At 41.3% G+C, this 26,492-nt stretch overlaps 1 protein-coding gene across 3 annotated transcripts in view; it reads right to left on the minus strand.

Annotated features, from left to right (window-relative positions):
• DPP8 (dipeptidyl peptidase 8) overlaps positions 1–26,492 on the minus strand; it is a 78,095-nt gene that overhangs the window by 22,876 nt on the left and 28,727 nt on the right. For all 3 annotated transcript variants that reach the window (XM_030814582.1, XM_030814581.1, XM_030814583.1), the window contains 9 exons: positions 26,326–26,436; positions 23,835–23,963; positions 20,857–20,918; positions 16,980–17,080; positions 15,687–15,864; positions 14,676–14,835; positions 9,542–9,621; positions 2,365–2,517; positions 1,970–2,105 (listed from right to left, as the gene is read on the minus strand). In XM_030814582.1, the coding sequence (XP_030670442.1) occupies positions 1,970–2,105; positions 2,365–2,517; positions 9,542–9,621; positions 14,676–14,835; positions 15,687–15,864; positions 16,980–17,080; positions 20,857–20,918; positions 23,835–23,963; positions 26,326–26,436 (1,110 nt within the window). The remainder of the gene's footprint in view (positions 1–1,969; positions 2,106–2,364; positions 2,518–9,541; positions 9,622–14,675; positions 14,836–15,686; positions 15,865–16,979; positions 17,081–20,856; positions 20,919–23,834; positions 23,964–26,325; positions 26,437–26,492) is intronic.

The following is a 26,492-nucleotide window of genomic DNA, read 5'->3' on the forward strand; positions in this document are numbered from 1 at the left end:
CCACCAAATAAAAAACAACAACAACAAAACAAACATATCAAATTATTTCAGAAGCCTACACAGAGTGTTACCAATAATCCTTGGAGCCTAGGAAATGTCTATGTGCAGAACTATACAGATACTTTATGCTCAATATAACTTATTGTTGGTTAAACCATTATCTGGTTAGAAACAGATAAAACTGGGTGGGGGGTGAGGTAAATTATTAGTCAATTTAATTTTTCAGGGTAGGTGACCAAAAACATTTGCTTCTGATCATTAGAAAATAAGCCTAACCAGAACTCAGAAAAAAGTCATCATCAGTTTTTGGTTCACCAAAGCTATACAGACCTCACCTAAGTGTTTGTGTACAGCAGATAATTTACAGTTTAAGCAGAGATCATCACCATATTACAAGTTCTGATTCTGCTTGTGGACATTAAAACACACTTATATTTTTTGGTTCTGTACTAATTTGTTTTTTCTCTTTTTTTTTTGAGACAGAGTTTCACTCTGTTGCCCAGGCTGGAGTGCAGTGGTGGTGTGATCTCGGCTCACTGCAACCTCCGCCTCCCAGGTTCAAGTGATTCTCCTGCCTCAGCCTCCTGAGTAGCTGGGACTACAGGTGCCCACCACCACGCCTGGCTAGTTTTTGTATTTTTAGTAGAGGTGGGGTTTCACCATGTTGGCCAGGCTGCTCTTGAACTCCTGATCTCAAATGATCCACCTACCTCAGCCTCCCAAAGTGCTGGGATTACAGGCATGAGCCACTATGCCTGGCCTAATTTCTTAATCCCTTAGCAGAAATAGCTAATTAGTGAAAATACTAGAAAAAAAGATTGGAGATTAAAGTGAATTAGAGGATACATAAAACCAGTCCATCATTATTATTTTTTTTTGACTCCGTCGCCCAGGCTGGACAGCAGGGGCACAATCTCAGCTCACTGCAACCTCCGCCTCCTGGGTTCAAGCGATTCTCCTGCCTCAGCCTCCTGAGTAGCTGGGACTACAGGTGTGTACTACCACGCCCAGCTAATTTTTTGTATTTTTAATAGAGACAGGGTTTCACCATGTTAGCCAGGATGGTCTTGATCTCCTGACCTTGTCATCCGCCCGCCTCGGCCTCCTAAAGTGCTGGGATTACAGGTGTGAGCCACCACGCACAGCCCAGTCCATTCTTTATGTTTAAGAAATCAAGCATTTTAAACATATAATTCAGTTTTTCTCTCATTCCAGAGAGAGCAAGTGTTCTTTTATTAAAATAGCCATTACAAGTGCTTCAAAAGTTTAAGGAAGCTATCAGCTGGTTATTCTCCAAAGCTGCAGCTTCCTTGCTCAAAGAGTCTTACTAGTTCAGAATACTATTATCTTCAAGTTCATTTGTTTACCTGAGAAATCACCAAAATTTGTGAATCAATTGTTTCCTAGCTGATACCTTGACTATTTTAATCTTATTTTCTTTTTTTGTTGAGACAAGGTCTTGCTTTGTCACCCAGGCTGCAGTTCAGTGGTGTGATCTTAGCTCACTGCAACCTCCGCCTCCCAGTTTCAAGTGATTCTCAGGCCTCAGCCTCCTGAGTAGCTGGGACAACAGGCACACAGCACCACGCCCAGCTAATTTTTGTATTTTTAGTAGAGACGGGGTTTTACTAATTGGCCAGGCTGGTCCCGAACTCCTGACCTCAAGTGATCTACCCGCCTTGGTCTCCCAAAGTGTAGGGATTACAGGTGTGAGCCACTGCACCTGGCCTTAACCTTATTTTCAAAAAGGCCTTCCAGACTTGCTGCTGCTTGGAGTGAGAAGTAACCCGATCTTATTCAGTAGCTAACAGAATAGGAGAAGTGGGATCTATCAGGAGCTCAGCAGCTCAGGGACAGGCAGTGGTGAGAGATGGGAAGACTTGTCCAGGAAATGTGAAAATATGACACAAGTTTAGTGTACTAACATATTAATCCTACTTAACGTCAGGATCGGGGGAAAAAAGAATACCTGCTGAATCCAAAATGGTGGCCCAAAATTCCTTTGTTTTGCAAGTTGGGTCATCTTCAGGACTTGATAGCTTGTAAAGGGACACACAATGTGGATTCTTCTGGTTACTATACTTACTTATAAAGAAGTCACAATGCTAGAGAAAGGAGAAACAATTATATTTTTCCTCAGGGAGGCAGAAAAGGTTATCTGCTGTTATATCTGCACTAATGATATAGCAAGAGTATTATAAGAGACTATTTATGTACATATACCATGTTGAAATTAAGCTTTTTAAAGCTTTTCCTTAGAGAATTAGGCTTTTGCAGGCCAATTTCACATCATTTGAAAGGAGTATTACATAAGCAGAGTTTTTAATATGACACAAAACCCTTTTTAAACAAACTTATTAATACCTGACTGATGCAGCAAGAATGTGAATAGCCACGGTCAGTCAGCCTTGTCACCTCTCCAGGATTTATGTAACTGACTACGTACAGGTGATGCTCTAAAGGGGAGTCTTTGGTGCCTTCAAAATATACCAGCCTTCTGACTTCATCAACTTGGATCTGACAAGATAACAACAATAACAAAATCAGGGCTAACATGACCTTGGCAAAGCTAACCCCCAATTTTATTTACAATCACTTGAGCCACTCCTTGACTTATGTCTTTTTTATCCTTTTTTTTTTTTTTGCTGCCACTGTTAATAAAGCTGAGTTAATTTTGCTTATTTATTTATTTATTTTTTAAAGCGTTGAGGTCTCACCTCTGCTACCCACGCGGTAAGGCAATGATGCGATCATGGCTCGCTGCAGCTTCAAAATCCGAGGCTGAAGCTATACTCTCACCCCAGCCTCCTGAGTAGCTACAGGCATACACCACCATGCCCAGCTAAGTTTCTAAATGCTTTTAAGGAGATGGGGACTCACTATGTTGCCCAAGCTGGTCTTAAACCCATGGCTTCAAGCAATCCTCCTGCTTCAGCCTCCCAAAGTATTGGGATTACAGACATGAGCCACCATGCCTGGCTGTTTATGACTTATAGCTAAGAATAGGTCCTGCCCTGAAGGAAAAAGGACACCTGAGTTACACACTGTATAGTTTCCCATCTGGTCAGAATGTGTGTTTTCCTTAAAATACAAGAACTATTTCCTTAAAATAACAACTCTTTACAGGGGAAAAAATACTCTGCTATATTGCAGCTTAGATCAATCATTCATACACACTTGAAAGTCTAATTTTACTATCTTGTATATTTATTAGTGTTATATTATCTTAGGCAGTACTTTTTTGGTCTTTTGAACAAATTTGCAAATGTGTTTTATCTATTGGGTTGTGGAATAACGGAACTAAATCACAGTTTCAATACTGGTATAGTTTACAAATAAACATGGATAAGATCTTTTAAGTCTTCATTCAGAACTCAAAAAAACCGCAAGTAAACTCAATAGCTGAATTCACTTAATATTCTTCTCAAATTACAGTATGATTTCAAATAAATGGCTTTCTTTTATTGTTCCTGTAAATCTTCTACCAGCCAACTCAAACAATGTTTAAGAAAATGTTTGGCCAGATGTGGTAGCTCACACCTGTAATCTCAGTGCTTTGGGAGGCCGAAGTGAGAGGATCGTTTGAGCTTAGGAGTTTGAGACCAGTCTGGGCAAAATAGGAGACCCCATTTCTACAAAAAATGAAAAAATTAGCTGGGCATGGTGATGCACCCCTGTAGTCCCAGCTACTTGGAAGGCTGAAGTAGAAGGATCACTTGAGCCCAGAATTTGAAGCTGCAGTGAGCCATGATCATGCCAATGCACTCCAGCCTGGGCAACAGAGCAAGACCCTTATCTCAAAAAAAAAAAATTCAAATTTTTTACACAGCAATGAAAACATATATATTTCTAAAAGCAAGTTATTTTTAAATGCCTTTTTTCCCCCAGGAAGCTGCCTCTTCATCACTAAACATTTTTTTAGCATGCATAAATAGAAATCAACACAGTTGGGATTAAGTAGGCCCATATGACATATACAGAAAGCATACAAATGATAGGAAACAAATATTCATGAAACTTTACAAGTATGTGTTAATCTTTGCAAAAGATCAGGACTCGTTCTGTTTTGACCTAGCAGATGGGAGTCAGGCTTTTCAAAACTAAAAAAATAACCAGTCAATTCCTCACCACCATCTACAATGGTTTTCTTGTTTCCTGTAACTACTTAACATCCAACGGAAGAATCATAATTGCGTGGGGGGCTTGTTAAACAGATTACTAAGCCCCACCACCAGAGTTTGATTCAGGATGTCAGAGGTGGGCCTAAGAATGTGCATTTCTTTTTTTTTTTTTTTTTTTTGAGACCGAGTTTTGCTCTTGTTGCCCAGGGTGGAGCGCTGTGACGCGATCTCGGCTCACTGCAACCTCCGTCTCCCAGGTTCAAGCGATTCTCCTGCCTCATCCTCCCGAGTAGCTGGGATTACAGGCATGTACAACCACGCCTGGCTAATTTTGTATTTTTAGTAGAGACGGGGGTTTCACCATGTTGGCCAGGCTGGTCTCGAACTCCCGACCTCAGATGATCCACCTGCCTCGGCCTCCCAAAGTGCTGGGATTACAGGCATGAGCTACTGCGCCCAGCCAAGAATGTACATTTCTAACAAGTTCCCAGGTGATGCTGACACTTTGCTGTTGGTCCAGCACTTTGAGAACCACCTTCAACAATAAAAAGCTCATAGGCAGCTGGGCACAGTGGTCCAGGCCTGTAATCCCAAAACTTTGGGAGGTGGAGGCGGCAGGTCACTTAAGGTCAAGAGTTCGAGACCAGCTAGGCTAACATGGTGAAACCCCATCTCTACTAAAAACACAAAAATTAGCTGGGCGTGGTGGCATGCACCTGTAATCCCAGCTACTCAGGAGGCTGAGACAGGAGAATCGCTTGAACCTGGGAGGCAGAAGTTGCAGTGAGCCAAGATCTGGGCAACAACTCCAGCCTGGGCAACAAGAGCAAAACTCCGTCTCAAAAAAAAAAAAAAAATTACAAAAATTAGCCAAGTGTGGTGGCAGGTGCCCACAATCCCAGCTACTCGGGAGGCTGAGGCATGAGAATCCCTTGAACTCAGGAGGCAGAGGTTGCAGTGGGCTGAGATCGCACCACTGCACTCAAGCCTGGGTGACAGAGCAAGACTCCATCTCAAAAAAAGAAAAAGCAGCTCATAGGCTTAAAAGTCTTAAAGCTTTACCCAATTACTGCCATTAGAAATCTTTGGGTAGGTGGCCAGGTGCGGTGGCTCACATCTGTAATCCCAGCACTTTGGGAGGCCAAGGTGAGAGGACTGCCTGAGGTCAGGAGTTCAAGACCAGCTTGGCCAACACGGCAAAACCCCATCTCTACTAAAAACACAAAAATTAGCTGGGCATGGTGGTGGGCGCCTGTAATACCAGCGACTCAAGAGACTTAAGCAGGAGAATCACTTGAACCTAGGAGGCGGAGGTTACAATGAGCTGAGATTGCACTACTGCACTCCAGCCTGTGCAACAGAGTGAGACTCTTGTCTCAAAAAAAAAAAAAAAAAAGAAAGAAAGAAAAAAGAAAGAAAGAAAAAAGAAAGAAAGAAAAAAGAAAAAAACTGGGTGGGAACGGTCACTTGTAAAAGTAGAGAAGGAAAAAGGTAACTTAAGTCAAAAAACAAATCAAGAATAGAGGGAAAGGGCCAGGCACGGTGGCTCACACTTGTAATCCCAGTACTTTGGGAGGCTGAGGTGGGCAGATCACGTGAGGTCAGAAGTTCTAGACCAGCCTGGCCAACATGGTGAAACCCCGTCTCTATTAAAAATACAAAAATTAGCCGGGTGTGGTGGCAGGTGCCTGTAATCCCAGCTAGTCAGGGGGCCGAGGCAGGGGAATCGCTTGAACCTGGGAGGCAGAGGTTGCAGTGAGCCGACGTCATACCATCGCACTCTAGCCTGGGGAACAAGAGTGAGACTTGTCTCCAAAAAAAAAAAAAAAAAAAAAGAATAGAGGAAAAGGCCAGGTGTGGTGGCTCACACCTGAAATCCTAGCACTCTGGGAGGCCAAAGTGGGTGGATCACCTGAGGTCACGGGTTCAAGACCCTCCTGGCCAACATGGCGAAACCCTGTCTCTACTAAAAATACAAAAATTATCCGGGCATGGTGGTGTATGCCTGTAATCCCAGCTACTTGGGAGGCTGATGCAGGAGAACTGCTTGAACCCAGGAGGCGGAAGTTGCAGTAAGCCGAGATCATGCCACCGTACTCCAACCTGGGCGACACAGTGAGACTCTATCTCAAAAAAAAAAAGGGGGAAATAGAGAAGAGGGAAAGACAGACTAACATATCACAAGTAAACATGACATGAAAGAAAACTGATAAATGTAGTGGCAAGTAGTAGATGTTTAGGTGGCTCAAATAAGGATCAGATGTATGCAATTACAATTATTGGGGTTCCCTCAGCATTATGTAATGACTCATCCTTCAACCACCACATAGCACGAAATTTACATCAGTGTAGTTTTCTGTTTTCAGAACCTAGAATTCCACAATAAGATTTTTTTCTCAGGTGACAGTAACATCCAAGGTACTTCAACAGAAAAAAATATTTGGAAACAAAAATAAAACACAAAAAGATTATTTGGATATATAACAAGAAGGCCACGTGAGGATCTCAGTGGAAATGAGACTTTAAAGGTCAGTCTTGATACGCTGAAGTTTTTGTTGTTGCTGTTGTTTTGAGGCGGGTATTATTCTGACACCCAGGCTATAGTACAGCATTGTGATCACAGCTCAATGCAGCCTCAACCTCCCGGGCTAAAGCGATCCTCCCACCTCAGCCTCCTTAGTTACTGGGACTACAGGCATGCATCACCATAACCAGCCTTTTTTTTTTTTGGTAGAGATGGAGTCTCCCTACGTTACCCAGGCTGACCTCAAACTCCTGGGCTAAAGCAATCCTCTTGTCTTGGCCTCCCAAAGTGCTGCAATTACAGGTATGCCTCACCATGCCTGCCTAATTAAAAATTTTTTTTTGCAGAGACAGAGTCTCACTATGTTGTCCAGGCTGGTATCAAATTCCTGGGCACAAGTGATCCCTCAACACTGGCCTCCCAAAGTGTTGGGACTACAAGTTTGAGCTACCATGCCCAGCAGATACTCTAAAGTTCTTACTAACGAAAACAAACCTGGGATCTGGATCTTCATTATGTCTCCTTAATCACTTTACAGACTACAAGTTATTTTTACAGTAGCCAGTAAACATAATCCTTCAATAAATCTTCCTGTCAATTTGAGGAAACCACATTTAGTTACGCCTTCACTAAATCCTGGCAGCATACCTCAACTGTATTTGTCACACACATACAGGATGGAGTTCCTAGAGATCTCATGAATATGATCATCCAAGTGACAGCTAGAACAAATGCAAGGAACTTCAAAAAGGCAATTTTTTTTTCTTTAAAGAATTCACTGAATTGGTACTGAGAATAAAACAGAGGGTAGATGTCCTTCCTTTTCCCTATCAATCTAAGCTCTGTATAAATGCCCATCACTCTTTGCAGGTGGTGGATTAAAGTTTAAATTTGTGGGGTAAGATAAACAGATGAATGAAAGACAATCACTACTTCAGAAGAAGTAAATGCAATTTATTTATTTATTTATTTACTGGTTTTTTTTGAGCCAGAGTATCAATCACTCTTTCAGCCAGGCTGTAGTGCAGTGATGTGATCATAATTCATTTGCAGCCTGGACTTCCTGCACTCAAGCGATTCTCCTGCCTCAGCCTCCCAACTAGCTGGGACTACAGGTGTGCATCACCATGCCAAGCTAATTTTTTTTTTTTTTTTTTTTTGGCAGAGACAGGGTCTTATATGTTGCCCAAACTGTTACTGAACTCTTGGCCTCAAGCGATTCTCCAGCCTTCATCTCCCAAAGGGCTGGATTACAGGTGTGAACCACTGTGCCCAGCCAGTAAATGCAATTTATAATGTAGATACAAGTAGTCTATAATAGATTTTTAAGTTACTTTTCAAACCACATGCTAACTTACAACTTTTGCTAGGCTCTAAAACTATGAATATGCCCCTTTCTCATCAAGGAGCAATAATACATTTTAAAATGGTGGGCTTGGCCAGGCGTGGTGGTTCACACCTGTAACCTCAGCACTTCAGGAGGCCGAGGCGGGTGGACTGCTTTAGCTCAGGAGTTTGAGACCAGCCTGGGCAACATGGCGGAACCTCGTCTACAAAAAATACAAAAATTAGCTGGGTGTGGTGGTGTGTGCCTGTAGTCTCAGCTACTTGGGAAGCTGAGGTGGGAGGAAGGCTTGAGCCCAGGAGGCAGAGGTTGTAGTGAGCCAAGATTGTGCCACTGCACTCCAGCCTAGGCGACAAAGTCAGACCCTGTCTCAAAAAAGAAAAGAAAATGGTGAGCAGGACGCAGTGGCTCACACCTGGGAGGTGGCAAGGTGGGAGGATCCTTTGAGCCTAGGAGTTCAAGACCAGTATGGCCAACATGGCAAAACCCTCTCTCCTAAAAATGCAAAAATTAGCCGGGCATGGTGGTGTGTGCCTGTAATCCCAGCTACTCGGGAGGCTGAAGCAGAAGAATTGCTTGAACCCAGAAGGTGGAAGTTGCAGTAAGCCAAGATCATGCCACTGCACTCCAACCTGGGCGACAGAGTGAGACTCCATCTCAAAAAAAAAAAAAAAAAAAAAAAAGGAAGATAGAGGGAAAATAGAGAAGAAAGACAGACTAATGTATCACAAGTAAATATGACATGAAAGAAAACTGATAAACGTAGGGGCAAGTAGTAGATGTTTAGGTGTAGCAGGTGTTTAGGTTTGAGACCAGCCCAGTCAATATATATGAGACCCTGTCTCTACCAAAAATTTAAAAATTAGCTTGTCGTGGTGGTGTACACCTGTAGTCCCAGCTACTCCAGAGGCTGAAGTGGGAGGATCGTCTGAGCCTGAGAGGTTGAGACTGCAGTGAGCCATGATTGTGCCCTGCACTATAGCCAGGGTGAAAGAGCAAGACATTGTCTCACAAAAAAGAAAAGAAAAGAACCTTTAGTAATCAGAACACATCTATAAAAGGACTATAAAATAAATGAGATTTATAATTTAAACTAAGATTATTTCTTTTCAACAACTTGAGTAATTTTAGGCTGTAACTCAATATTTTAAAAATACTGGGGTTGGCTGGGAGCAGTGGCTCACGCCTGTAATCCCAACACTTTGGGAGGCCGAGGCGGGCATATCACGAGGTCAGGAGTTTGAGACCAGCCTGGCCAACATGGTGAAACCCCGTGTCTACTAAAAATACAAAAAAATTAGCTGGGCGTGGTGGCACATGCCTGTAATCCCTGCTACTTGGGAGGCAGAGGCAGGAGAACTGCCTGAACCCAGGAGGTGGAAGTTGTAGTGAGCCGAGATCACCGCATTGCACTCCAGCTCTGGGAGACAGAGCAAGACTCTGTCTCGGAAAAAAAAATACCAGGGTCATATTAAATTACATTACTCATTTTTAGCACTGCATTCACACAGTAATACTGACCAAACATATCAGCAGAATAAAATAACATACATTAGATCCATGCCGGCCAAGAACTTCCCATTCACCACTGGTAATTGCTATCTCCTCTTTGATAGGACACTTGAAATCACCTGAAGATAAATATAATTATAATTCAGTACATTATATCAGACTATAAGCAAATGAAACAATTAAGAACATACTCTAAGCTCTTTTTTTCCAAAAAGTTATGTTTGGGGTAATAAAAATGTTTTGGAACTAGACAGAGATGGTGGTTGCACGGCACTGTGAATGTACCAAATGCCACTGCATTGTTTCTTTTTCTTTTTCTTTTTTTTTTTTTGAGACGGAGTCTCGCTCTTTCACCCAGGCTGGAGTGCAGTGGCGCGATCTCCGCTCACTGCAAGCTCCGCCTCCCGGGTTCACGCCATTCTCCTGCCTCAGCCTCTCCGAGTAGCTGGGACTACAGGCGCCCGCCACCACGCCCGGCTAATTTTTTGTATTTTTTAGTAGAGACGGGGTTTCACCGTGGTCTCGATCTCCTGACCTCGTGATCCGCCCGCCTCGGCCTCCCAAAGTGCTGGGATTACAAGCGTGAGCCACCGCGCCCGGCCTATTTTTCATTTTTTTGTAGACAGAGTCTCACTCTGTTGCTGAGGCTGGAGTGTAGCGGCATGATCACAGCCTTGACCACTTAGGCTCAAGCTTTCCTCCCACCTCAGCCTCCTGAGTAGCTAGGACTAGACACCACTAAACCCAGCAAATTATTATTTTTGGTAGCAATGAGGTCTCACTATATTGCCCACGCTAGTCTTGAACTGCTGGCTTAAAGCCCCCTGGCCTTGGCCTCTCAAAGTGCTGGGACTACAGGCATGGGCCTGAATTGTTTATTTTTAAATGGTTAACTTAACGTTTTATGAATTTCACTTCAATAAAAAAAGTCTACAGTTAAAAAAATCCAGTTATGAGTCTTTACAATACTCTGGAATAATAATGGAATAATCTATTTAGATAATGTGAAAACAGCAAAAGAGATTTTTTGGCAAAGCCAGAGGAAAAACTCAAAAGCACCTGCATTCTTGAATCTTTGGTTAGACAAACAAAGAAGTCTAATGGATTGACAAAGCATTTCTTTTCTTTTTTTTTTTTTCATAACTTGCTTCTGTTGATTTCTTTTTCTCTTTTTGTAAAACTTTCCCAAGACATTTTCAGATTTAAAAATAAATAAAGTCAGTGTTAAAGGTGTTGGTCAGCCTTCTTACTTGTACCCTTCTACCTCTGACACTGGGGTAAAGAAGGAGGTCCAGGGCAATGCAGTGATATTTCTGCCAGGATACTCCCCCTCCCCTAAACTCAGTAGTTAGTTGAGAGTATGACATTTACAGGCTACAGAGACCCAAATACCTCTATTCCACCCCAGTGCTAGGTGGAAGTTGGGTCAGCTGCTGCCCCGAGCCAGCTTTATCTTCTGAGTGTGGGCTTTGGAGGAACAGGAAAACTGGCTCTTGGCCACTGTGAGGGGTACAGCTTTGCCACTCAAATATACCTTACTATGGCATTCAGGGAGCCAGGGTCCAGAGCTGCAGGGCTGGGGTCCCTGTCTCACTCCCACATAACCCATCACATGACCTGCCATAAAGGCATTAAAACCAGCCCGGTGCAATCCATCCCCAGACACTGAATTAGGACTGGCTTGACTCCCTGGCACTTCTGAGGTAGCCATATCAGCCATTTCAACAAGGCATTTCTTCTAGAAATGCAACAAACTACTTTAAAACTCACAAAAGAAAATGTTTAATACAATTGTTCTTCATTTGCCCAAAAATAACCCAGGTAAGTGTTTACCATAGTAAATGTCAACATGTCCCATTTGTTTTGTTTTTGCTTTTTTCCCGTTCTGCTCTGTCCCCCAGGCTACAGTGCAGCGGCACCATCACAGCTCACTGCAGCCTTGACCTCCCCAGACTCAAGTGATCCTCCCACCTCAGCCTCCCAACTAGCTGGGACTACAGGCTCATGCCACCACACTTGGTTAATTTTTTTTTTTTGTCTTTTTTGTAAAGATGGGGTTTTGCCATGTTGCCTAGGCTAGTCTCAACTCCTGGACTCAAACGATCTGCCTGCCTCAGCCTCCCAAAATGTTGGGATTACAGGCGTGGGCCACCTCACCCAGCACCCATTTGTTTTTATGAGCTTCTGTCTTGATGAGGCTCTCTCAGTGGCCTAAGGAACAGCTTAAAAAGTGAAAATCATTTCTGTTTGGACTGCTTATATCTATTGCTGTGGGGAGTGACAGCTGATGACAGGCCTAGGTGGTGAGACAGTATTAGTGTCTTTCCTAGGGTTCCACGTAAGTTTAAAAAAAAATTTTAAACTCGAAGAGCACAAAAAATTAAAAAATCAATTTAGTACTTTAAATACTATAGACAGAAATTAAAAGATTAACGTATAGATAACAAATACTAACTGTTTTACATTACAGCTCTTAAGAAAGCAAAGAGGAAGGAGAAGGAAATGAGGTAGATATGAAGGTAAAGGAGGATGACTTGGAGCAAGAAAGACTAAGAGGGCTATTATTAAAAAAGCAGAATATAACAAGTATCGTCCGAATGCAGACAAATTAAAACCCTGTGCACTGTTAGTGGGAATGTAAAATGGGGTAGCAGTAGCCACTACCATTGGTGTTCCAATGGTGTAGCTTCTATGGAAAACAGTATGGTAGCCCCTCAAAAAACTGAAAATAGAATTACCATATGATCCAGAAATTCCACTTTTGAGTACATACCCAAAAGAACTGAAAGCAGGGACAGGAACAGATACTTGTACACCCACGTCCACAGCAGCATTATTCACAATAGCCAAAAGGTGGAACCAATCCCAGTGCCAATCAACAGATGAACAGATAAACAAAATGTGGTATATATGTACAACAAAACCTTACTCAGCCCTAAAAAGGAAGGGAATCCTGACACGCACTACAAAATGGATGAAACTTGAGGACATTATGCTACATAAATAGGCCAGTCAAAAAAGGACAAAAACTGTATGACTCTACTTAAATAAGACATCTAGAGTAGTTACATTCACAGAGACAAAGTGGCTGCCAGAGACTGGGGGAAGGGGGTAATAGAAAGTGACTGTTTAATGGGTAGTTTCAGTTTTGGAAGACGAAAAAAATTCTGGAGACAGATGGTGGTGATGGTTGCACAACAATATGAACATAATCAGCCAGGTGTGATGGCTCACGCTTGTAATCCCAGCATTTTGGGAGGCCAAGGCTGGTGAATCACATGAGGTCAGGAGTTTGAGACCAGCCCGGCCAACATAGCGAAACCCCGTCTCTACTAAAAATACAAAAATTAGCTGGGTATGGTGGCGCATGCCTATAATTCCAGCTACTCAGGAGGGTGAGGTAGGAGAATTGCTTGAACCCGAGAGGCGGAGGTTGCAGTGAGCCGAGATAGCACCACTGCACTCCAGCCTGGGTGACAGAGCGAGACTCTGTCTCAAAAAAAAAATAAATGAATTAACTAATTTAAAAAATGTATATGTGTGTGTATATATATATGTGTGTGTGTGTATATATATATGTGTATATATATGTGTGTATATATGTGTACATATATGTGTATATATGTGTACATATATATGTGTATATATGTACACATATATGTGTATATATGTGTATATATATACACACGTGTATATATATATATACACGTGTATATATACGTGTATATATATATATGTAAACATACTCAATGTCACTAAATTATACCCTTAAAAATGGAAAAATGGTCACAATGTTAAATCTTGTTTTGTATATTTTTCCACATTTTTTTTTTTTTTTTTTTGAGACAGAGTCTCCTGCTGTCACCCACACTGGAGTGTAGTGGCGCAATCTCAGCTCACTGCAAGCTCTGCCTCCCGGGTTCACGCCACTCTCCTGCCTCAGCCTCCCGAGTAGCTGGAACTACAGGCGCCCGCCACCACGCCTGGCTAATTTTTTTTTGTATTTTTAGTAGAGACGGGGTTTCACTGTGTTAGCCAGGATGGTCTCGATCTCATGACTTTATGATCCACCCGCCTTGGCCTCCCAAAGTGCTGGGATTACAGGCGTGAGCTACTGCGCCTGGCCTTTTCCCACAATTATTAAAAAGGACCATGCTGAATCTGTTAAGTTACAAACGGCAGTTAAGCATACAACGTAACTTACCATAAAGTGCTTCCTATTCTAAAACAAACTATATTATTAAAGTTGAGAACTGTAACTCGGTTTTAGGAAAACCAAGGAAAAGTGTTCTATGTACCCATTCACTTTTTCTAGGCTTATGCATCCATTCCGTGTTATATTTTCCAGAAGGAAAACCACCACTTAAGGAAAACCACTTTTTAAAGAAAAATTAACTTCAGCTGATATAATATTTAATTTTACTTTGGGCAACATAATTATATCAATCCAAAGACCTAACTATAAATTAACTCCAGTGTAGATGCAGATATAAGAAACACCTAGTGTGTAAAAATATCTAATAATTACATAACATTAAAAAAAATAGTGTTGTCTTTTTTTTTTTTCTTTTGAGACGGAGTCTTGCTCTGTTGCCAGACTGGAGTGTGGTGGCGTGATCTTGGCTCACTGCAACCTCCGCCTCCTGGGTTCAAGTGATTTTCCTGCCTCAGCTTCCCGAGTAAGCTGGGACTACAGGTGCACACCACCACGCCCGGTTCATTTTTGTATTTTTAGTAGAGATGGTGTTTTGCCATGTTGGCCAGGCTGGTCTCAAACTCCTGACCTCAGGTGATCTGCCTGCCTTGGCCTCCCAAAGTGCTGGGATTATAGGTGTGAGCCACTGCACCCAGCCAAAAACAGTTTTTTTTTTAATGGGCTCACTTTAAACAAATTAAAAATTGCAGTTAAGGCAAAAGTAAAAAGTAAAAATCAGTAATCCTGCTACTTAGAGATTATTCACTATTAATACTTTATAATACGTGTCAATCCATTAAGAACTTTGTCCTGTGTTTTTTACACATACATGTATTTCTGTTTTAGTTTAACTTACATATTAAGTTTAACGAAGCAAGTATTGATGCTTATAAAGCATGCAAAAGATACATTCCCCTGTCCCTCCCACCTTCTGCTTCTAACATTTTTTCTTTTTTTAAAATAAAATGGATTTCTTACTTGGAGCAGGCAGCCCACCACTGGATCGTTTATATTTGCTTTCCTTTAAAATAGATGTAATTTTGTATAAATGACGGAAACCTGTTTTGCATTCAGAGGCAAAAATAAACTCAATTTCCTCTTCGTGACTTTGGGGAAAAACATGAAAGATGTCATGGATCTGTAAAATGAATAGCTAAATTTACTATACACATTATGAAAATACTACATAATTCAGTTAGGCTACAGGAAAAATTACTTGATAAATATACTTTGAAATATAAATAACCATCAATGCCAAAGGAATGCTATATTTACAGTAATAAATTTTGCTTGGGGCTTTCAGATTTATTTTACTTTAGTCAAAGACTTCTTCCACTGAGAAGTAAATGTTTTCAAATGGAGTAAAAAAGAAAAATATGACCAAAAGTTTTTTCTTACTCAACATCTCTACAATCCTTGAAACATGGCACAAGGTTTGTTTAATAATATAAATCTTGTTACAGAAAGATGAGGTAATTTTTTTTAATTTTTGTTTTCCAAAAAGAATTTTTCTAATAGTTCAGGGGAAAACAGGTGTTCATAGGTGAATCATATGAAGCTTATATTCAGCTAGGAAGTGAGATGGCTTTATTTATTTTGTATCTTATTTAAATTTGTCTGCTAAATTGGAAAATTCAAAATTCAATTAAGAATTGGTATATTTTGGTACAGTTTGCCAACATAAAAGAGAAAGTCTTTTCTAGACCAGACTCATGAAGTCCTCTCAGAAGCACTGATGAGGCTGTGTATTTAATATCTATTATCTCCAGGAACAAATCTGAAGCCAAGGAGATGTCATTTCAATGGCATCTACTTTCTATCAATACAAACCATTCCATTCTGGAACCATCACTCCAATTGGAAATGCTCATACTAAAGAAATAACATGGTCCCTTTAAACTTAAAAAAAAACGCATTTTGATAGTTTGCTATATAACTTCATTAGCATTCTGAGAAAATATTTAAACAAGTACAGGAAAAAATGCATACATTTATCCAGATGTCTGTTGTTTCTTCATAGATAATTAGTGGCGTCACAGAGTCAGGCACTGACTCAATGAGTCTCTGCCTTTCCATAACATCATCTTCTACTGGGATAAATAATTCAGGTGAGATCAACACTATCTGCAGGCGAGTTTGGGAGCGATCTAGTAGGATGGACCAAGCACTATTTAAATAAATAGAAGAGAAGAACCGGAAATAAAGCAAGCTATCAGAAAAAGATTCCCCTATTATCTCCTTTGGCATCTATCAATTATATCTGTAATCACCATGAAAGAACTGCTTTAGTGTATATTAAATTATCACTTACAAATAGTTAATTAAAAATACACTTTAAGCTTGAATAGAATTTATAAAAAGTGGCTTTCTTGAAATTTCCAAAACCATAGTTGGCCTGTGAAAGTGTTTTATCCCTATAGGCTGGCATGATGGCTCATGCCTATAATCCCAGCACTTTGGGAGGTCAAGGTGAGAGGGCTGCTTGAGGCCAGGGTTTCGAGCTTACAGTAAGCTACGATCATGCCACTGCACTACAGTCTGGGTAACACAGAGAGAGATGCTGTCTATATAAACAAAAGTTCTGCCAAGTGCAGTGGTTCACACCTGTAATCTCAGCACTTTGGGAGGGTGAGACAAGAGGATCATTTGAGCCCAGGAGTTTGAGACCAACCTGGCAACACAGTGAGACCTTGTCTCTACAAAAAATAAAAAAAATTAGCTGGACATGGTGGCATGTCCCCGTAGTCCCAGCTACTCAGGAGGATAGCTTTAGCTGGAGAGGTTGAGGCTGCAGTGAGCCATGATTGCACCACTGCACTCAAGCCTAGGTGACAGATTGAGACCCTAACTCAAAAAAAAAAAAGTTTTCTCCCTTTAGTATCAATGTCAACAAATGCCAGTCTTGTGAAACTCCTGTTGTCTACATTAGACACAGAAACTATTTATTTGTAATCATCCTCATACAAAGCTCTATAATTATACAATTTTAAAAATACACATTTATCTGTGAGCCTTAAAGCCATATGATTTAATCACAAATAACACTGTGAACCATAACTGGCTGAGTATAAAGACAGAATTAAACTGCAGTGCACCTATGCCTATAGGATTACAAATGCACAAATCCACTTAATTCAAGAAAAATGCCTTGTGTAGTAATAACTGTACTGCAAATTTACATGTGAAGGCAGCTCCAACTACAAGACAAACCTAATAGCACAAATATTCCAAAGCTCTGGATCCTAAATTAGTTACAAAGAAGTAACAATTTAACATACGCACTATTTTCCCTCAGGAGTCCATCCAGCTCTGGCAATATATTCAACTCCTTCAAATAGAATCTCAAAAGGTTGAATTAGTTCCTTATCTATGACATCTATGATCTATTAAAAAAGAAAAGAAAGAATCTAGTTATAGAAGATTCAGATAAATAATTAGCTTGCTAGTCTACTTTAACAATTTATCCAAAAAGCAGAAAATTTTTCCAGAGTTAGGTATTAAAAAGGCACAAAGGATATAGCAAAACGAGGAGTAAATTCTGGGTTACCTATACTGGTACTTACTTTTTGTGCCTAGAAAAGTTATAGGCACTTTTAACACAGCCTAAAAATCTATTTCTTTGAGTTGATACTAACAGAACACTTGATAATAACTAGTAAAATCAAGTTTTAATCACCTTAGACTAGAGTATCCAGAAAAATAATAGTCCCTAGTTCCCTATATTTCACCTAGAAATATATATATATCTACACTAATAATATTTTATTTATACATATATATGTATGTGTATATATATATTTTTTTTTCTTTTTTTTTTTTTTTTTTTTTTTTTTGAGACGGAGTCTCGCTCTGTCCCCCAGGCTGGAGTGCAGTGGCACAATCTCGGCTCACTGCAACCTCCGCCTCCCGGGTTCACGCCATTCTCCTGCCTCAGCCTCTCCGAGTAGCTGGGACTACAGGCGCCCGCCACCACGCCCGGCTAATTTTTTGTATTTTTAGTAGAGACAGGGTTTCACCATGGTCTCGATCTCCTGACCTCGTGATCCGCCCGCCTTGGCCTCCCAAAGTGCTGGGATTACAAGCGTGAGCCACCGTGCCCGGCTATATATATTTTTTTCTTTTGAGACAAGGTCTCATTCTGTTGTCCTGGCTGGAATGCAGTGGCTTGATCACAGCTTACTGCCTTCGCAATTTCCCAGGCTCAAGTGATCCTCCTGCCTCATATCCTCCTGAGTAGCTGAGACTACAGGTAAGATGCGTGCTTGTAATGAAATTAAATAAAATATTAATTTTTAAATTTTTTTGTAGAGATGGAGTCTCGCTATGTTGCCCAGGCTAGTCTCAAACTCCTGGGCTCAAGTGATCCTTGAGACACTGGAGTCTCACTCTGTCGCCCAGGCTGTAGTGCAGTGGCGCCATCTCGACTCACTGCAACCTCTGCCACCCGGGTTTAAGTGATTCTCCTGCCTTAGCCTCCTGAGTAGCTGGGATTCCGGGTATATACCACCGCGCCCAGCTAATTTTTGTATTTTAGTAGAGACGGGGTTTCACCATGTTGGCCAGGCTGGTCTCGAACTCCTGACCTGAAGTGATGTGCCTGTCTGCCAAATAGTTGGGATTACAGGTGGAAGCCACCGTGCTTGGCCCATTTGTGTAATATACTAAAGAAATAGTCCTGGGTAGGCAAACTTTTTTCTTTTAAAAGTCTAGTAAACACAATTTTAAAAATAAATAATTTTTAAAAACTGTGCAAAGGATCTGAATAGTCAGTCCTCCAAAGAAAATATATACATGGCTAAAAAAACACAGAAAAATGATTCCCAACATCGTTAGCCATCAGAGAAATGTCAATCAAAACCACAATGAGATACCACTTAAAACACAATAGGGGCCAGGTGCAGTGGCTCACACCTGTAATCCCAGCACTTTGGGAGGCCGAGGTGGGCGAATCACAAGGTCAGGAGATCGAGACCATCCTGGTTAACACGGTGAAACCCTGTCTCTACTAAAAATATAAAAAAATTAGCCGGGCGTTTTGGCAGGCACCTGTAGTCCCAGCTACTCTGGAGACTGAGGCAGGAGAATGGCATGAACCCAGGAGACGGAGCTTGCAGTGAGACGAGATCACACCACTGCATTCCAGCCTGGACGACAGAGCAAGACTCCATCTCAAAAAAATAAATAAATAAAATACAAAAATAAATAAATAAAATACAAAAATAAAAAAACACAATAGGATGGCTATAGTAAATATAATGGACAACAAGAAGTATTGGTGATAATGTGGAGAAACTGGAAATCTCATACACTGCTGGTGGGAATATAAAATCGTGCATGCTGAGTGTGGTGGCTCACACCTGTAATCCCGGCACTTTGGGAGGCCCGAAGTGAGAGGATCACTTGGGCCCAGGAGTGCAAGACCAGCCTGGGCAACACAGGGAAATCCTGTTGCTATGAAAAATAAAATTAGCGGGGCATGGTGGTGTGTGCCTGTGGTCCCAGCTACTTAGAAGGTGGAGGCAGGAGGATCACTTGAGCCTGAGAAGTTGAGGCTGGGTTGAGCTGTGATTGTGTCACTGTACTCCAGGCTGGGTGACAAAGTGAGACCTTTCTCTTTTTTGTATTTTTAGTAGAGATGGGGTTTTACCATATTAGGCATGCTGGAGACCTTTCTTCAAAAAATAAAATAAAATAAAATAAAATAGTGCAGCCACTTTGGAAAAACACTTTAGCGGTTCCACAAAAGGTTAAAAAAATAGTCATCAAATGACTCAACAATTCTACTCGTAGGTATATACTCCAGAGAAATGAAAACATAAGCCCACACAAAAACTTATACACACATACTCATGGCAGCATTATTCATAATAGTCATAAAATGGAAACAATCAAAATGTTCATCACCTGATAAATACAATATGGTATATCCATATAAAGGTATTATTCATCAATTAAAAATAAATGAAGCATTGATACATGGTACAACATGGATGGACCTTGAAAACAATCTAAGTCAAGGAGACCAAACTACGTATTGTATGATTCCACTTATATGAAATGTCCAGAATAGGCAAATTTATAGAGATAGAAAGTAGATTAATGGTTGTCTAGGCTGGGCACGGTGGCTCATACTTGTAATCCCAGCACTTTGGAAGGCCGAGGTGGGCAGATCATGAGGTCAGGAGTTTGAGACCAGTCTGGTCAACATAGTGAAACCCCATCTCTACTAAAAATACAAAAAATTAGCTGGGTGTGGTGGTGCGCCTGTAATTCCAACTACTCGGGAGGCTGAGGCAGGAGAATCATGTGAACCCAGAAGGTGGAGGTTGAAGTGAGCCGAGATCACGCCATTGCACTCCAGCCCGGGTGACAGTGCGAGACTCTGTCTCAAAAAAAAAAGGTTGCCTAGTGCTGGGGGATATGAGGAGGTTGGGGGATGATGACTCAGGAGTATAGGGTATCTTTCTGAGGTAATAACAATGTTCTAAAACTGCCTGTGGTGATGGTTGCAAAACTCTGTGAATATACCAACAGCCACTGAATTTTAAAGTTTAAATAAATAAATCATATTACATGTGAGTTATATATCTCAGTAAAGCTGTTTTGAAAAAAGTCTAGAAGAGGAAGACTGACTCGGGAGCCTCTCTCTCTCTGCAGGAGAGAAAGCTATTCTCTTTTCTCTCTCTCTTGCCTGTTAAACCTCCACTCTTAAACTCAAAAAAAATAAATACAAGTCTAGAAGAGAAGACTTTTTTACCTAGTCTTGTGTGCATGCAGCTTATAAGCATTTGGCTGTCGAAATGGAAAGCAGTAGTACAAATTAACTGTGGGATATTTAATGCACCACAGACATCTACCCAACACAGAAGGTAACCAGTCAATAACTACCTTTTTTTTCTTTTAACATTAATCTGGAGAATAAAGGCAAACAGAAAAACTATTGGAAAGGAGTGGTTAATATGCATATCCCCATATTCCCATCTTATGAACCAGTAGGATGATTTACAAGTAAAAAGTTAGGTCAATCTAAAATCATGATCCACAGATATCTCAGCAAGTTCAATAAGTCCAAAAATAAAAAAGTGTATCAAAGAACCCTACTGGGCTGAATAGATTAGTCAAATTGACGCAGAAGGTCAACTCAGCATTTTATACTTACCCTTCCTTCAGCATCAATCATTATTTCTGACATCTTAAAAGTGACTTTAGGATTTGCTGTACCTTTAGAAAGAGACATAAATGATAGCAATGTTTATCCAAAATTACTCAAATTAATTTTGCCAGATCAATCCTCTTTACACTTTAGTTAAGTCAAGAATAACGTATAGGTCGGGTGCAGTGGCTCATGCCTGTAATTCCAGCACTTTGGCAGGTTGAGGCAGGTGGATCACCTGAGGTCAGGAGTTTTGAGACCACCCTGGCCAACATGGTGAAACTCCGTCTCTACTAAAAATACAAAAATTAGCTGGGCGTGGTGGTGTGCACCTATAATCCCAGCTACTTGGGAGGCTGAGGCAGGAGAATCACTTGAACCTGGGAGGTGGAGGCTGCAGTGAGCTGACATCGCGCCACTGCCCTCCAGCCTGGGTAACAAGAGCGAGACTCCATCTCAAAAAAAAAAAAAAAAAAAAGAAAGAGACATAAATGAATAGCAATGCTTATCCAAAATTACTCAAATTAATTTTGCCAGATCAATTCTCTTTACACTTTAGTTAAGTCAAGAGTAATGTACGTGCCAGGTACGGTGTCTCACGCCTGTAATCCCAGCACTTTGCGAGGCCAAGGCAGGCAGATCACTTGAGCTCAGGAATTCAAGACCAGCCTGGTCAACATAGTAAAATCCCATCTCTACAAAAAATACAAAAATTAGGCAGGGTGCAGTGGTTCACACCTGTAATCCCAGCACTTTGGGAGGCCGAGGCAGGTGGATCACCTGAGGTCAGGAGTTCGAGACCAGCCTGACCAACATGGTGAAACCCCCATCTCTACTAAAAATACAAAAATTAGCCAGGTATGGTGGCACGCGCCTGTAATCCCAGCTACTCAGGGGGCTGAGGCAGGAGAATTGCTTGAACTCGGGAGGCAGAGGTTGAAGTGAGCTGAGATCGCACCACTGCATTCCAGCCTGGGCGACAGAGCAAGACTCTGTCTCAAAAAAAAAAACAAACAACACACAAAAAACAGCCAGGCGCAGTGGCTCACGCCTGTAACCCCAGCACTTTGGGAGGCCAAGGCAGGCAGATCACAAGGTCAGGAGTTCGAGACCAGCCTGGCCAACATGGTGAAACCCTGTCTCTACTAAAAATACAAAAATTAGCCAGGCGTGGTGGCAGGCGCCTGTAATCCCAGCTACTTGGGAAGCTGAGGCAGAAGAATTGCTTGAACCTGGGAGACGGAGGTTGTAGTGAGCCGAGATCGTGCCATTGCACTGCAGCCTGGGTGACAGAGCAAAAAAAAAAAAACAAAAACAAAAAAAACAAAAATTAGCCGCACCAGGCTGGTCGAGCTACTCAGGAGGCTGAGGTGGGAAAATGGCCTGAGCCCAGGAGGTGGAGGTATAGTGAGCCAAGATCACACCACCGCATTCCAGCCTTGGCAACAGAGAGACTGTCTCAAGAAAAAAATGAAAAAGAATAATGTAGATGGTCAGGGCTTTACTGCACAAGAATCTCAGAGCCCCATCTCAAATTCATACTTTTTGAATATCAAAAAACAAGAGGTTCGGCCAGGTGAGGCAGTTCATACCTGTAATCCCGGCACTTCGGGAGGCCAAGGTGGGCGGATCCCTTGAGGTCAGGAGTTCAAGACCAGCCTGGCCAACATGGTGAAACACCATCTCTACTAAAAATACAAAAATCATCCGGGCGTGGTGGTAGGAACTTGTAATCCCAGCTACTCAGGAGGCTAAGGGAGGATAATCACTTGAGCCCAGAAGGCAGAGGTTGCAGTGAGCCAAGATCACACGACTGCATTCCAGCCTGGATGACACAGCAAGACACTGTCTTAAAAAAGTAAAATAAAAATGAGGTGCTTGCCCATCAACCAACAAGTGGATTAAAAAAATGTAGTATATATACAACATGTAATACTACTCAACCATAAAAAGGAACAACATAATGGCATTCACAGCAACCTAGATGGACCTGGAGACCATTATTCTAAGTGAAGTAACTCAAGAATGGAAAACCAAGTATCATGTTCTCACTGATAAGTGGGAGCTAAGCTATGAGGACACAAAGGCATAAGAATGATATAATGGACTTTGGGGACTCTAGAGGAAGGGTGGTTGGTGTGAGGAATAAAAGACTACACATTGGGTACAGTGTACACTGCTTGGGTGACGGGTGCACCAAAATCTCAGAAATCACCACTAAAGAACTTATCCATGTAACCAAAAACCACCTGTTCCTCAAAAACTATTGAAATAAAATTTAAAATAAAAAAAAAAGGGGGACTGAAAAGAGCAAGAATGAAATAAAGTGAAAAGTGAAATTATGTATTATTTTTACAATTGAAATGCTGTAAGAAGCAAAATGGAAAAAAAATCATTTATTATGAAAAATATCACTTAAAAATTTTTATTTGCTAGCAAAGACACCTTCTTCTTTTTTTTTTTGAGACAGAGTTTCACTCTTGTTGCCTAGGCTGGAGTGCAATGGCATGATCTCAGCTCACTACAACCTCTGCCTCTTGGGTTCAAGTGATTATCTTGCGTCAGCCTCCCAAGTAGCTGGGATTACAGGCATGCACCACCATGCCTGGCTAATTTTGTATTTTTAGAGATGGGGTTTCACCATGTTGGTCAGGCTGGTCTCAAACTCCTGACCTCAACTGATCCACCCACCTCAGCTTCCCAAAGCGCTGGGATTACAGACGTGAGCTACCACGCCCGGCACAAAGATACCCTCTAATTCATTCCTCAAGGAAACCAATTGTGTAGACATCCCTACCTTTGAAAAGAATCAAAAAGGATCACCCTTTAATTCAAAATCTATTTTTGTGATACTTAGTGAACAACCCATCATAAATAAGGCTAGAAATGACCAATGTTGTTGGCTACACCTTTGGATGACTACAGAAAGAATCTTATTTGGAAAGAGGAAATGAGTGAATATAAATGCCAATGGAGTACAGTACCTGTTTTAGGATAACGGAATGAATCTGCCCTCCTTGTTTCCAACATAGGGGATGTAACATGAATAATTTCCACCTCAGATTCATCATTTTCTTCATATAGAATTCTAAGAATTTTACCACCACTGGGAGCTTAAAAGAAATTTAGATATTGAAAATTTAGAAGAATTATTCCAGAGAGTAGTCATAACCAACCATTCCTTCTAGTATCAGATTTCTTACAGTGAAGAATAACTTATGTATAAAATATGCTGCCTTTTTTGTAGGAAAATATCACTAGTCTTTGTAGTAGCAAGGTGAGTTATTGTTAAGCCACTTCTTTTGGAGGGAAAACAACTGGAAATGATATGTATACATATTTTTAAAACAGGGAAAAACATTTCTGTAGGACTTTGTTCTTGCATACTGTAAAATGCATTCTTTGTTGAAAAATGAAATATTTAATTACATTTATAATATTTCCTATTAAAAACATAAATACTACTTAAATATACAGTTCAGTTGTTTTGAATAGTTTCTGTATTTATGTCAAAATCATCTTCTAACAAATACAACAAAACATTTCACATCTTAAAATAAAATATCCAAATCCAAGACATGGCTTAGAAGTATTTTTCAGAGTCTCTTAGAGAAGCGTTCAGACTGCTAGCTCCAAACCATGAGTAGGTCATGAAATCTGTTAACGGGTCATAATCAGTATTTTAAAAAATACAACACACAAACCACACCCTGGGCAACATGGCAATACCCCATCTCTACAAAAAAAATACAAAAATTAGCTGGGTGTAGTGGCTTGTGCCTGTAGTCCCAGGTACTTGGGAGGCTGAGGTGAGAGGACTGCTTGAGCCCGGGAGGCAGACTTTGCAGTGAGCTGAGATTGCACCACTGCACTCCAGCCTGTGCAACAGAGACCCCGCCTCAAAAAAAAAAAAAAACCCCAAAACAAAAACAAAACAACATAACAGTATCAGGGAGCATTACACATAAGAATAAGTATTGCTTCTTGAAATTTGTTTTCAGTTTTATCTATACAGTATATGTATTAGGCCACAATATAAGTACACTTCTAACTGGATCATGGTCAAAAAGTTTGAAAGCCATGCTTTAGTGAGCTTCTTCTCAGAGAGTGAGATACTTGTGAATTTGCCCCAAGAATGGCAGGAATTTGTTCCCTTTTATCCTATCCATTCATACACTGATTTGGTCATCTGTTTAACAGACTCTCTAGTCAATCACACATTTTTATAGCAACACATTAAGGTGTGGTTTTTTGTTTGTTTTCGAGACGGAGTCTCGCTCTGTTGCCAGGCTGGAGCGCAGTGGCGCGATCTCAGCTCACTGCAATCTCCACCTCCCGGGTTCAATTGATTCTTCTGCCTCAGCCTCCCGAGTAGCTGGGACTACAGGTGCGCACCACCACACCCAGCTAATTTTTTGTATTTTAGTAGAGATGGGATTTCACCATGTTGGCCAGAATGGTCTCGATCTCCTGACCTCATGATCCACCCGCCTTGGCCTCCCAAAGTGCTGGGATTACATGCGTGAGTCACCGTGCCAGGCCAAGGTGTGGTATTTTTTATTTTGCCACCAATGCTGCCAGCATTACCAAGACCAGCCTCTAGGAGAAAAACTGGTAAAGAGAATTGAGGGGCCAGAGGCATTAAACCACAATACAATGGTTTTTACTAGACTTCATTATGATGAAATATAATCTACTTTTTTTCTTTTTTTTGAGACGGAGTCTCGCTGTGTCGCCCAGGCTGGAGTGCAGTGGCGTGATCTCGGCTCACTGCAAGCTCCGCCTCCCAGGTTCACGTCATTCTTTTGCCTCGGCCTCCTGAGTAGCTGGGACTACAGGCACCCCCCACCACACCCGGCTAATTTTTTTTTTTTTTTTTTTTTTTTAGTAGAGACGGGGTTTCACTGTGTTAGCCAGGATGGTCTCGATCTCCTGACCTCGTGATCCACCCGCCTCGGCCTTCCAAAGTGCTGGGATTACAGGTGTGAGCCACCACACCCGGCCATAATCTACATATTTTTGAGACAGAGTTTTGCTCTCATTGCCCAAGCTGGAGTGCAATAGTGTGATCCTGGCTCACTGTAACCTCTGTCTCCTGGGTTCAAGCGATTCTCCTGCTTCAGCCTCCCGAGTAGCTGGGATTACAGGCACATGCCACCATGCCTGGCTAATTTTTTGTATGTTTATTAGAAATGGGGTTTCATCATGTTAGCCAGGCTGGTCTCGAACTCCTGACCTCAGGTAATCCGCCTGCCTTGGCCTCCCAAAGCGCTGGGATTACAGGTGTTAGCCACTGCGCCCAGCCTAATCTACATATTTTAAATAACTACTGGCATGAATCAATCATCATCACTTTGGAATCTATTATCCAGTTTCGAATCTATTATCCAAGATTTAGAATCTGTGTACTTAAATGACAGTTGAATCTTAAAATACTTTAATTGACCCATAATATATTATTTTGAACCCCCTTACTTGTTTCAGCTTTTGGACACCACCAATAGCCAGAATATCTATCAAATTCTTCTTGGAGAACAAAGGTAGCGACTCCAGCTGATCTGGCATCTTCTTCCATGTTGGCTAGCTCTAGACAAATATAAAAGGCAAAATTATCACAGAAAGCTATCTTTTCATAGGTACAA

The sequence above is a fragment of the Nomascus leucogenys genome, chromosome 6 (genome assembly GCF_006542625.1).
Source record: "Nomascus leucogenys isolate Asia chromosome 6, Asia_NLE_v1, whole genome shotgun sequence".
NCBI lineage: Eukaryota > Metazoa > Chordata > Mammalia > Primates > Hylobatidae > Nomascus > Nomascus leucogenys.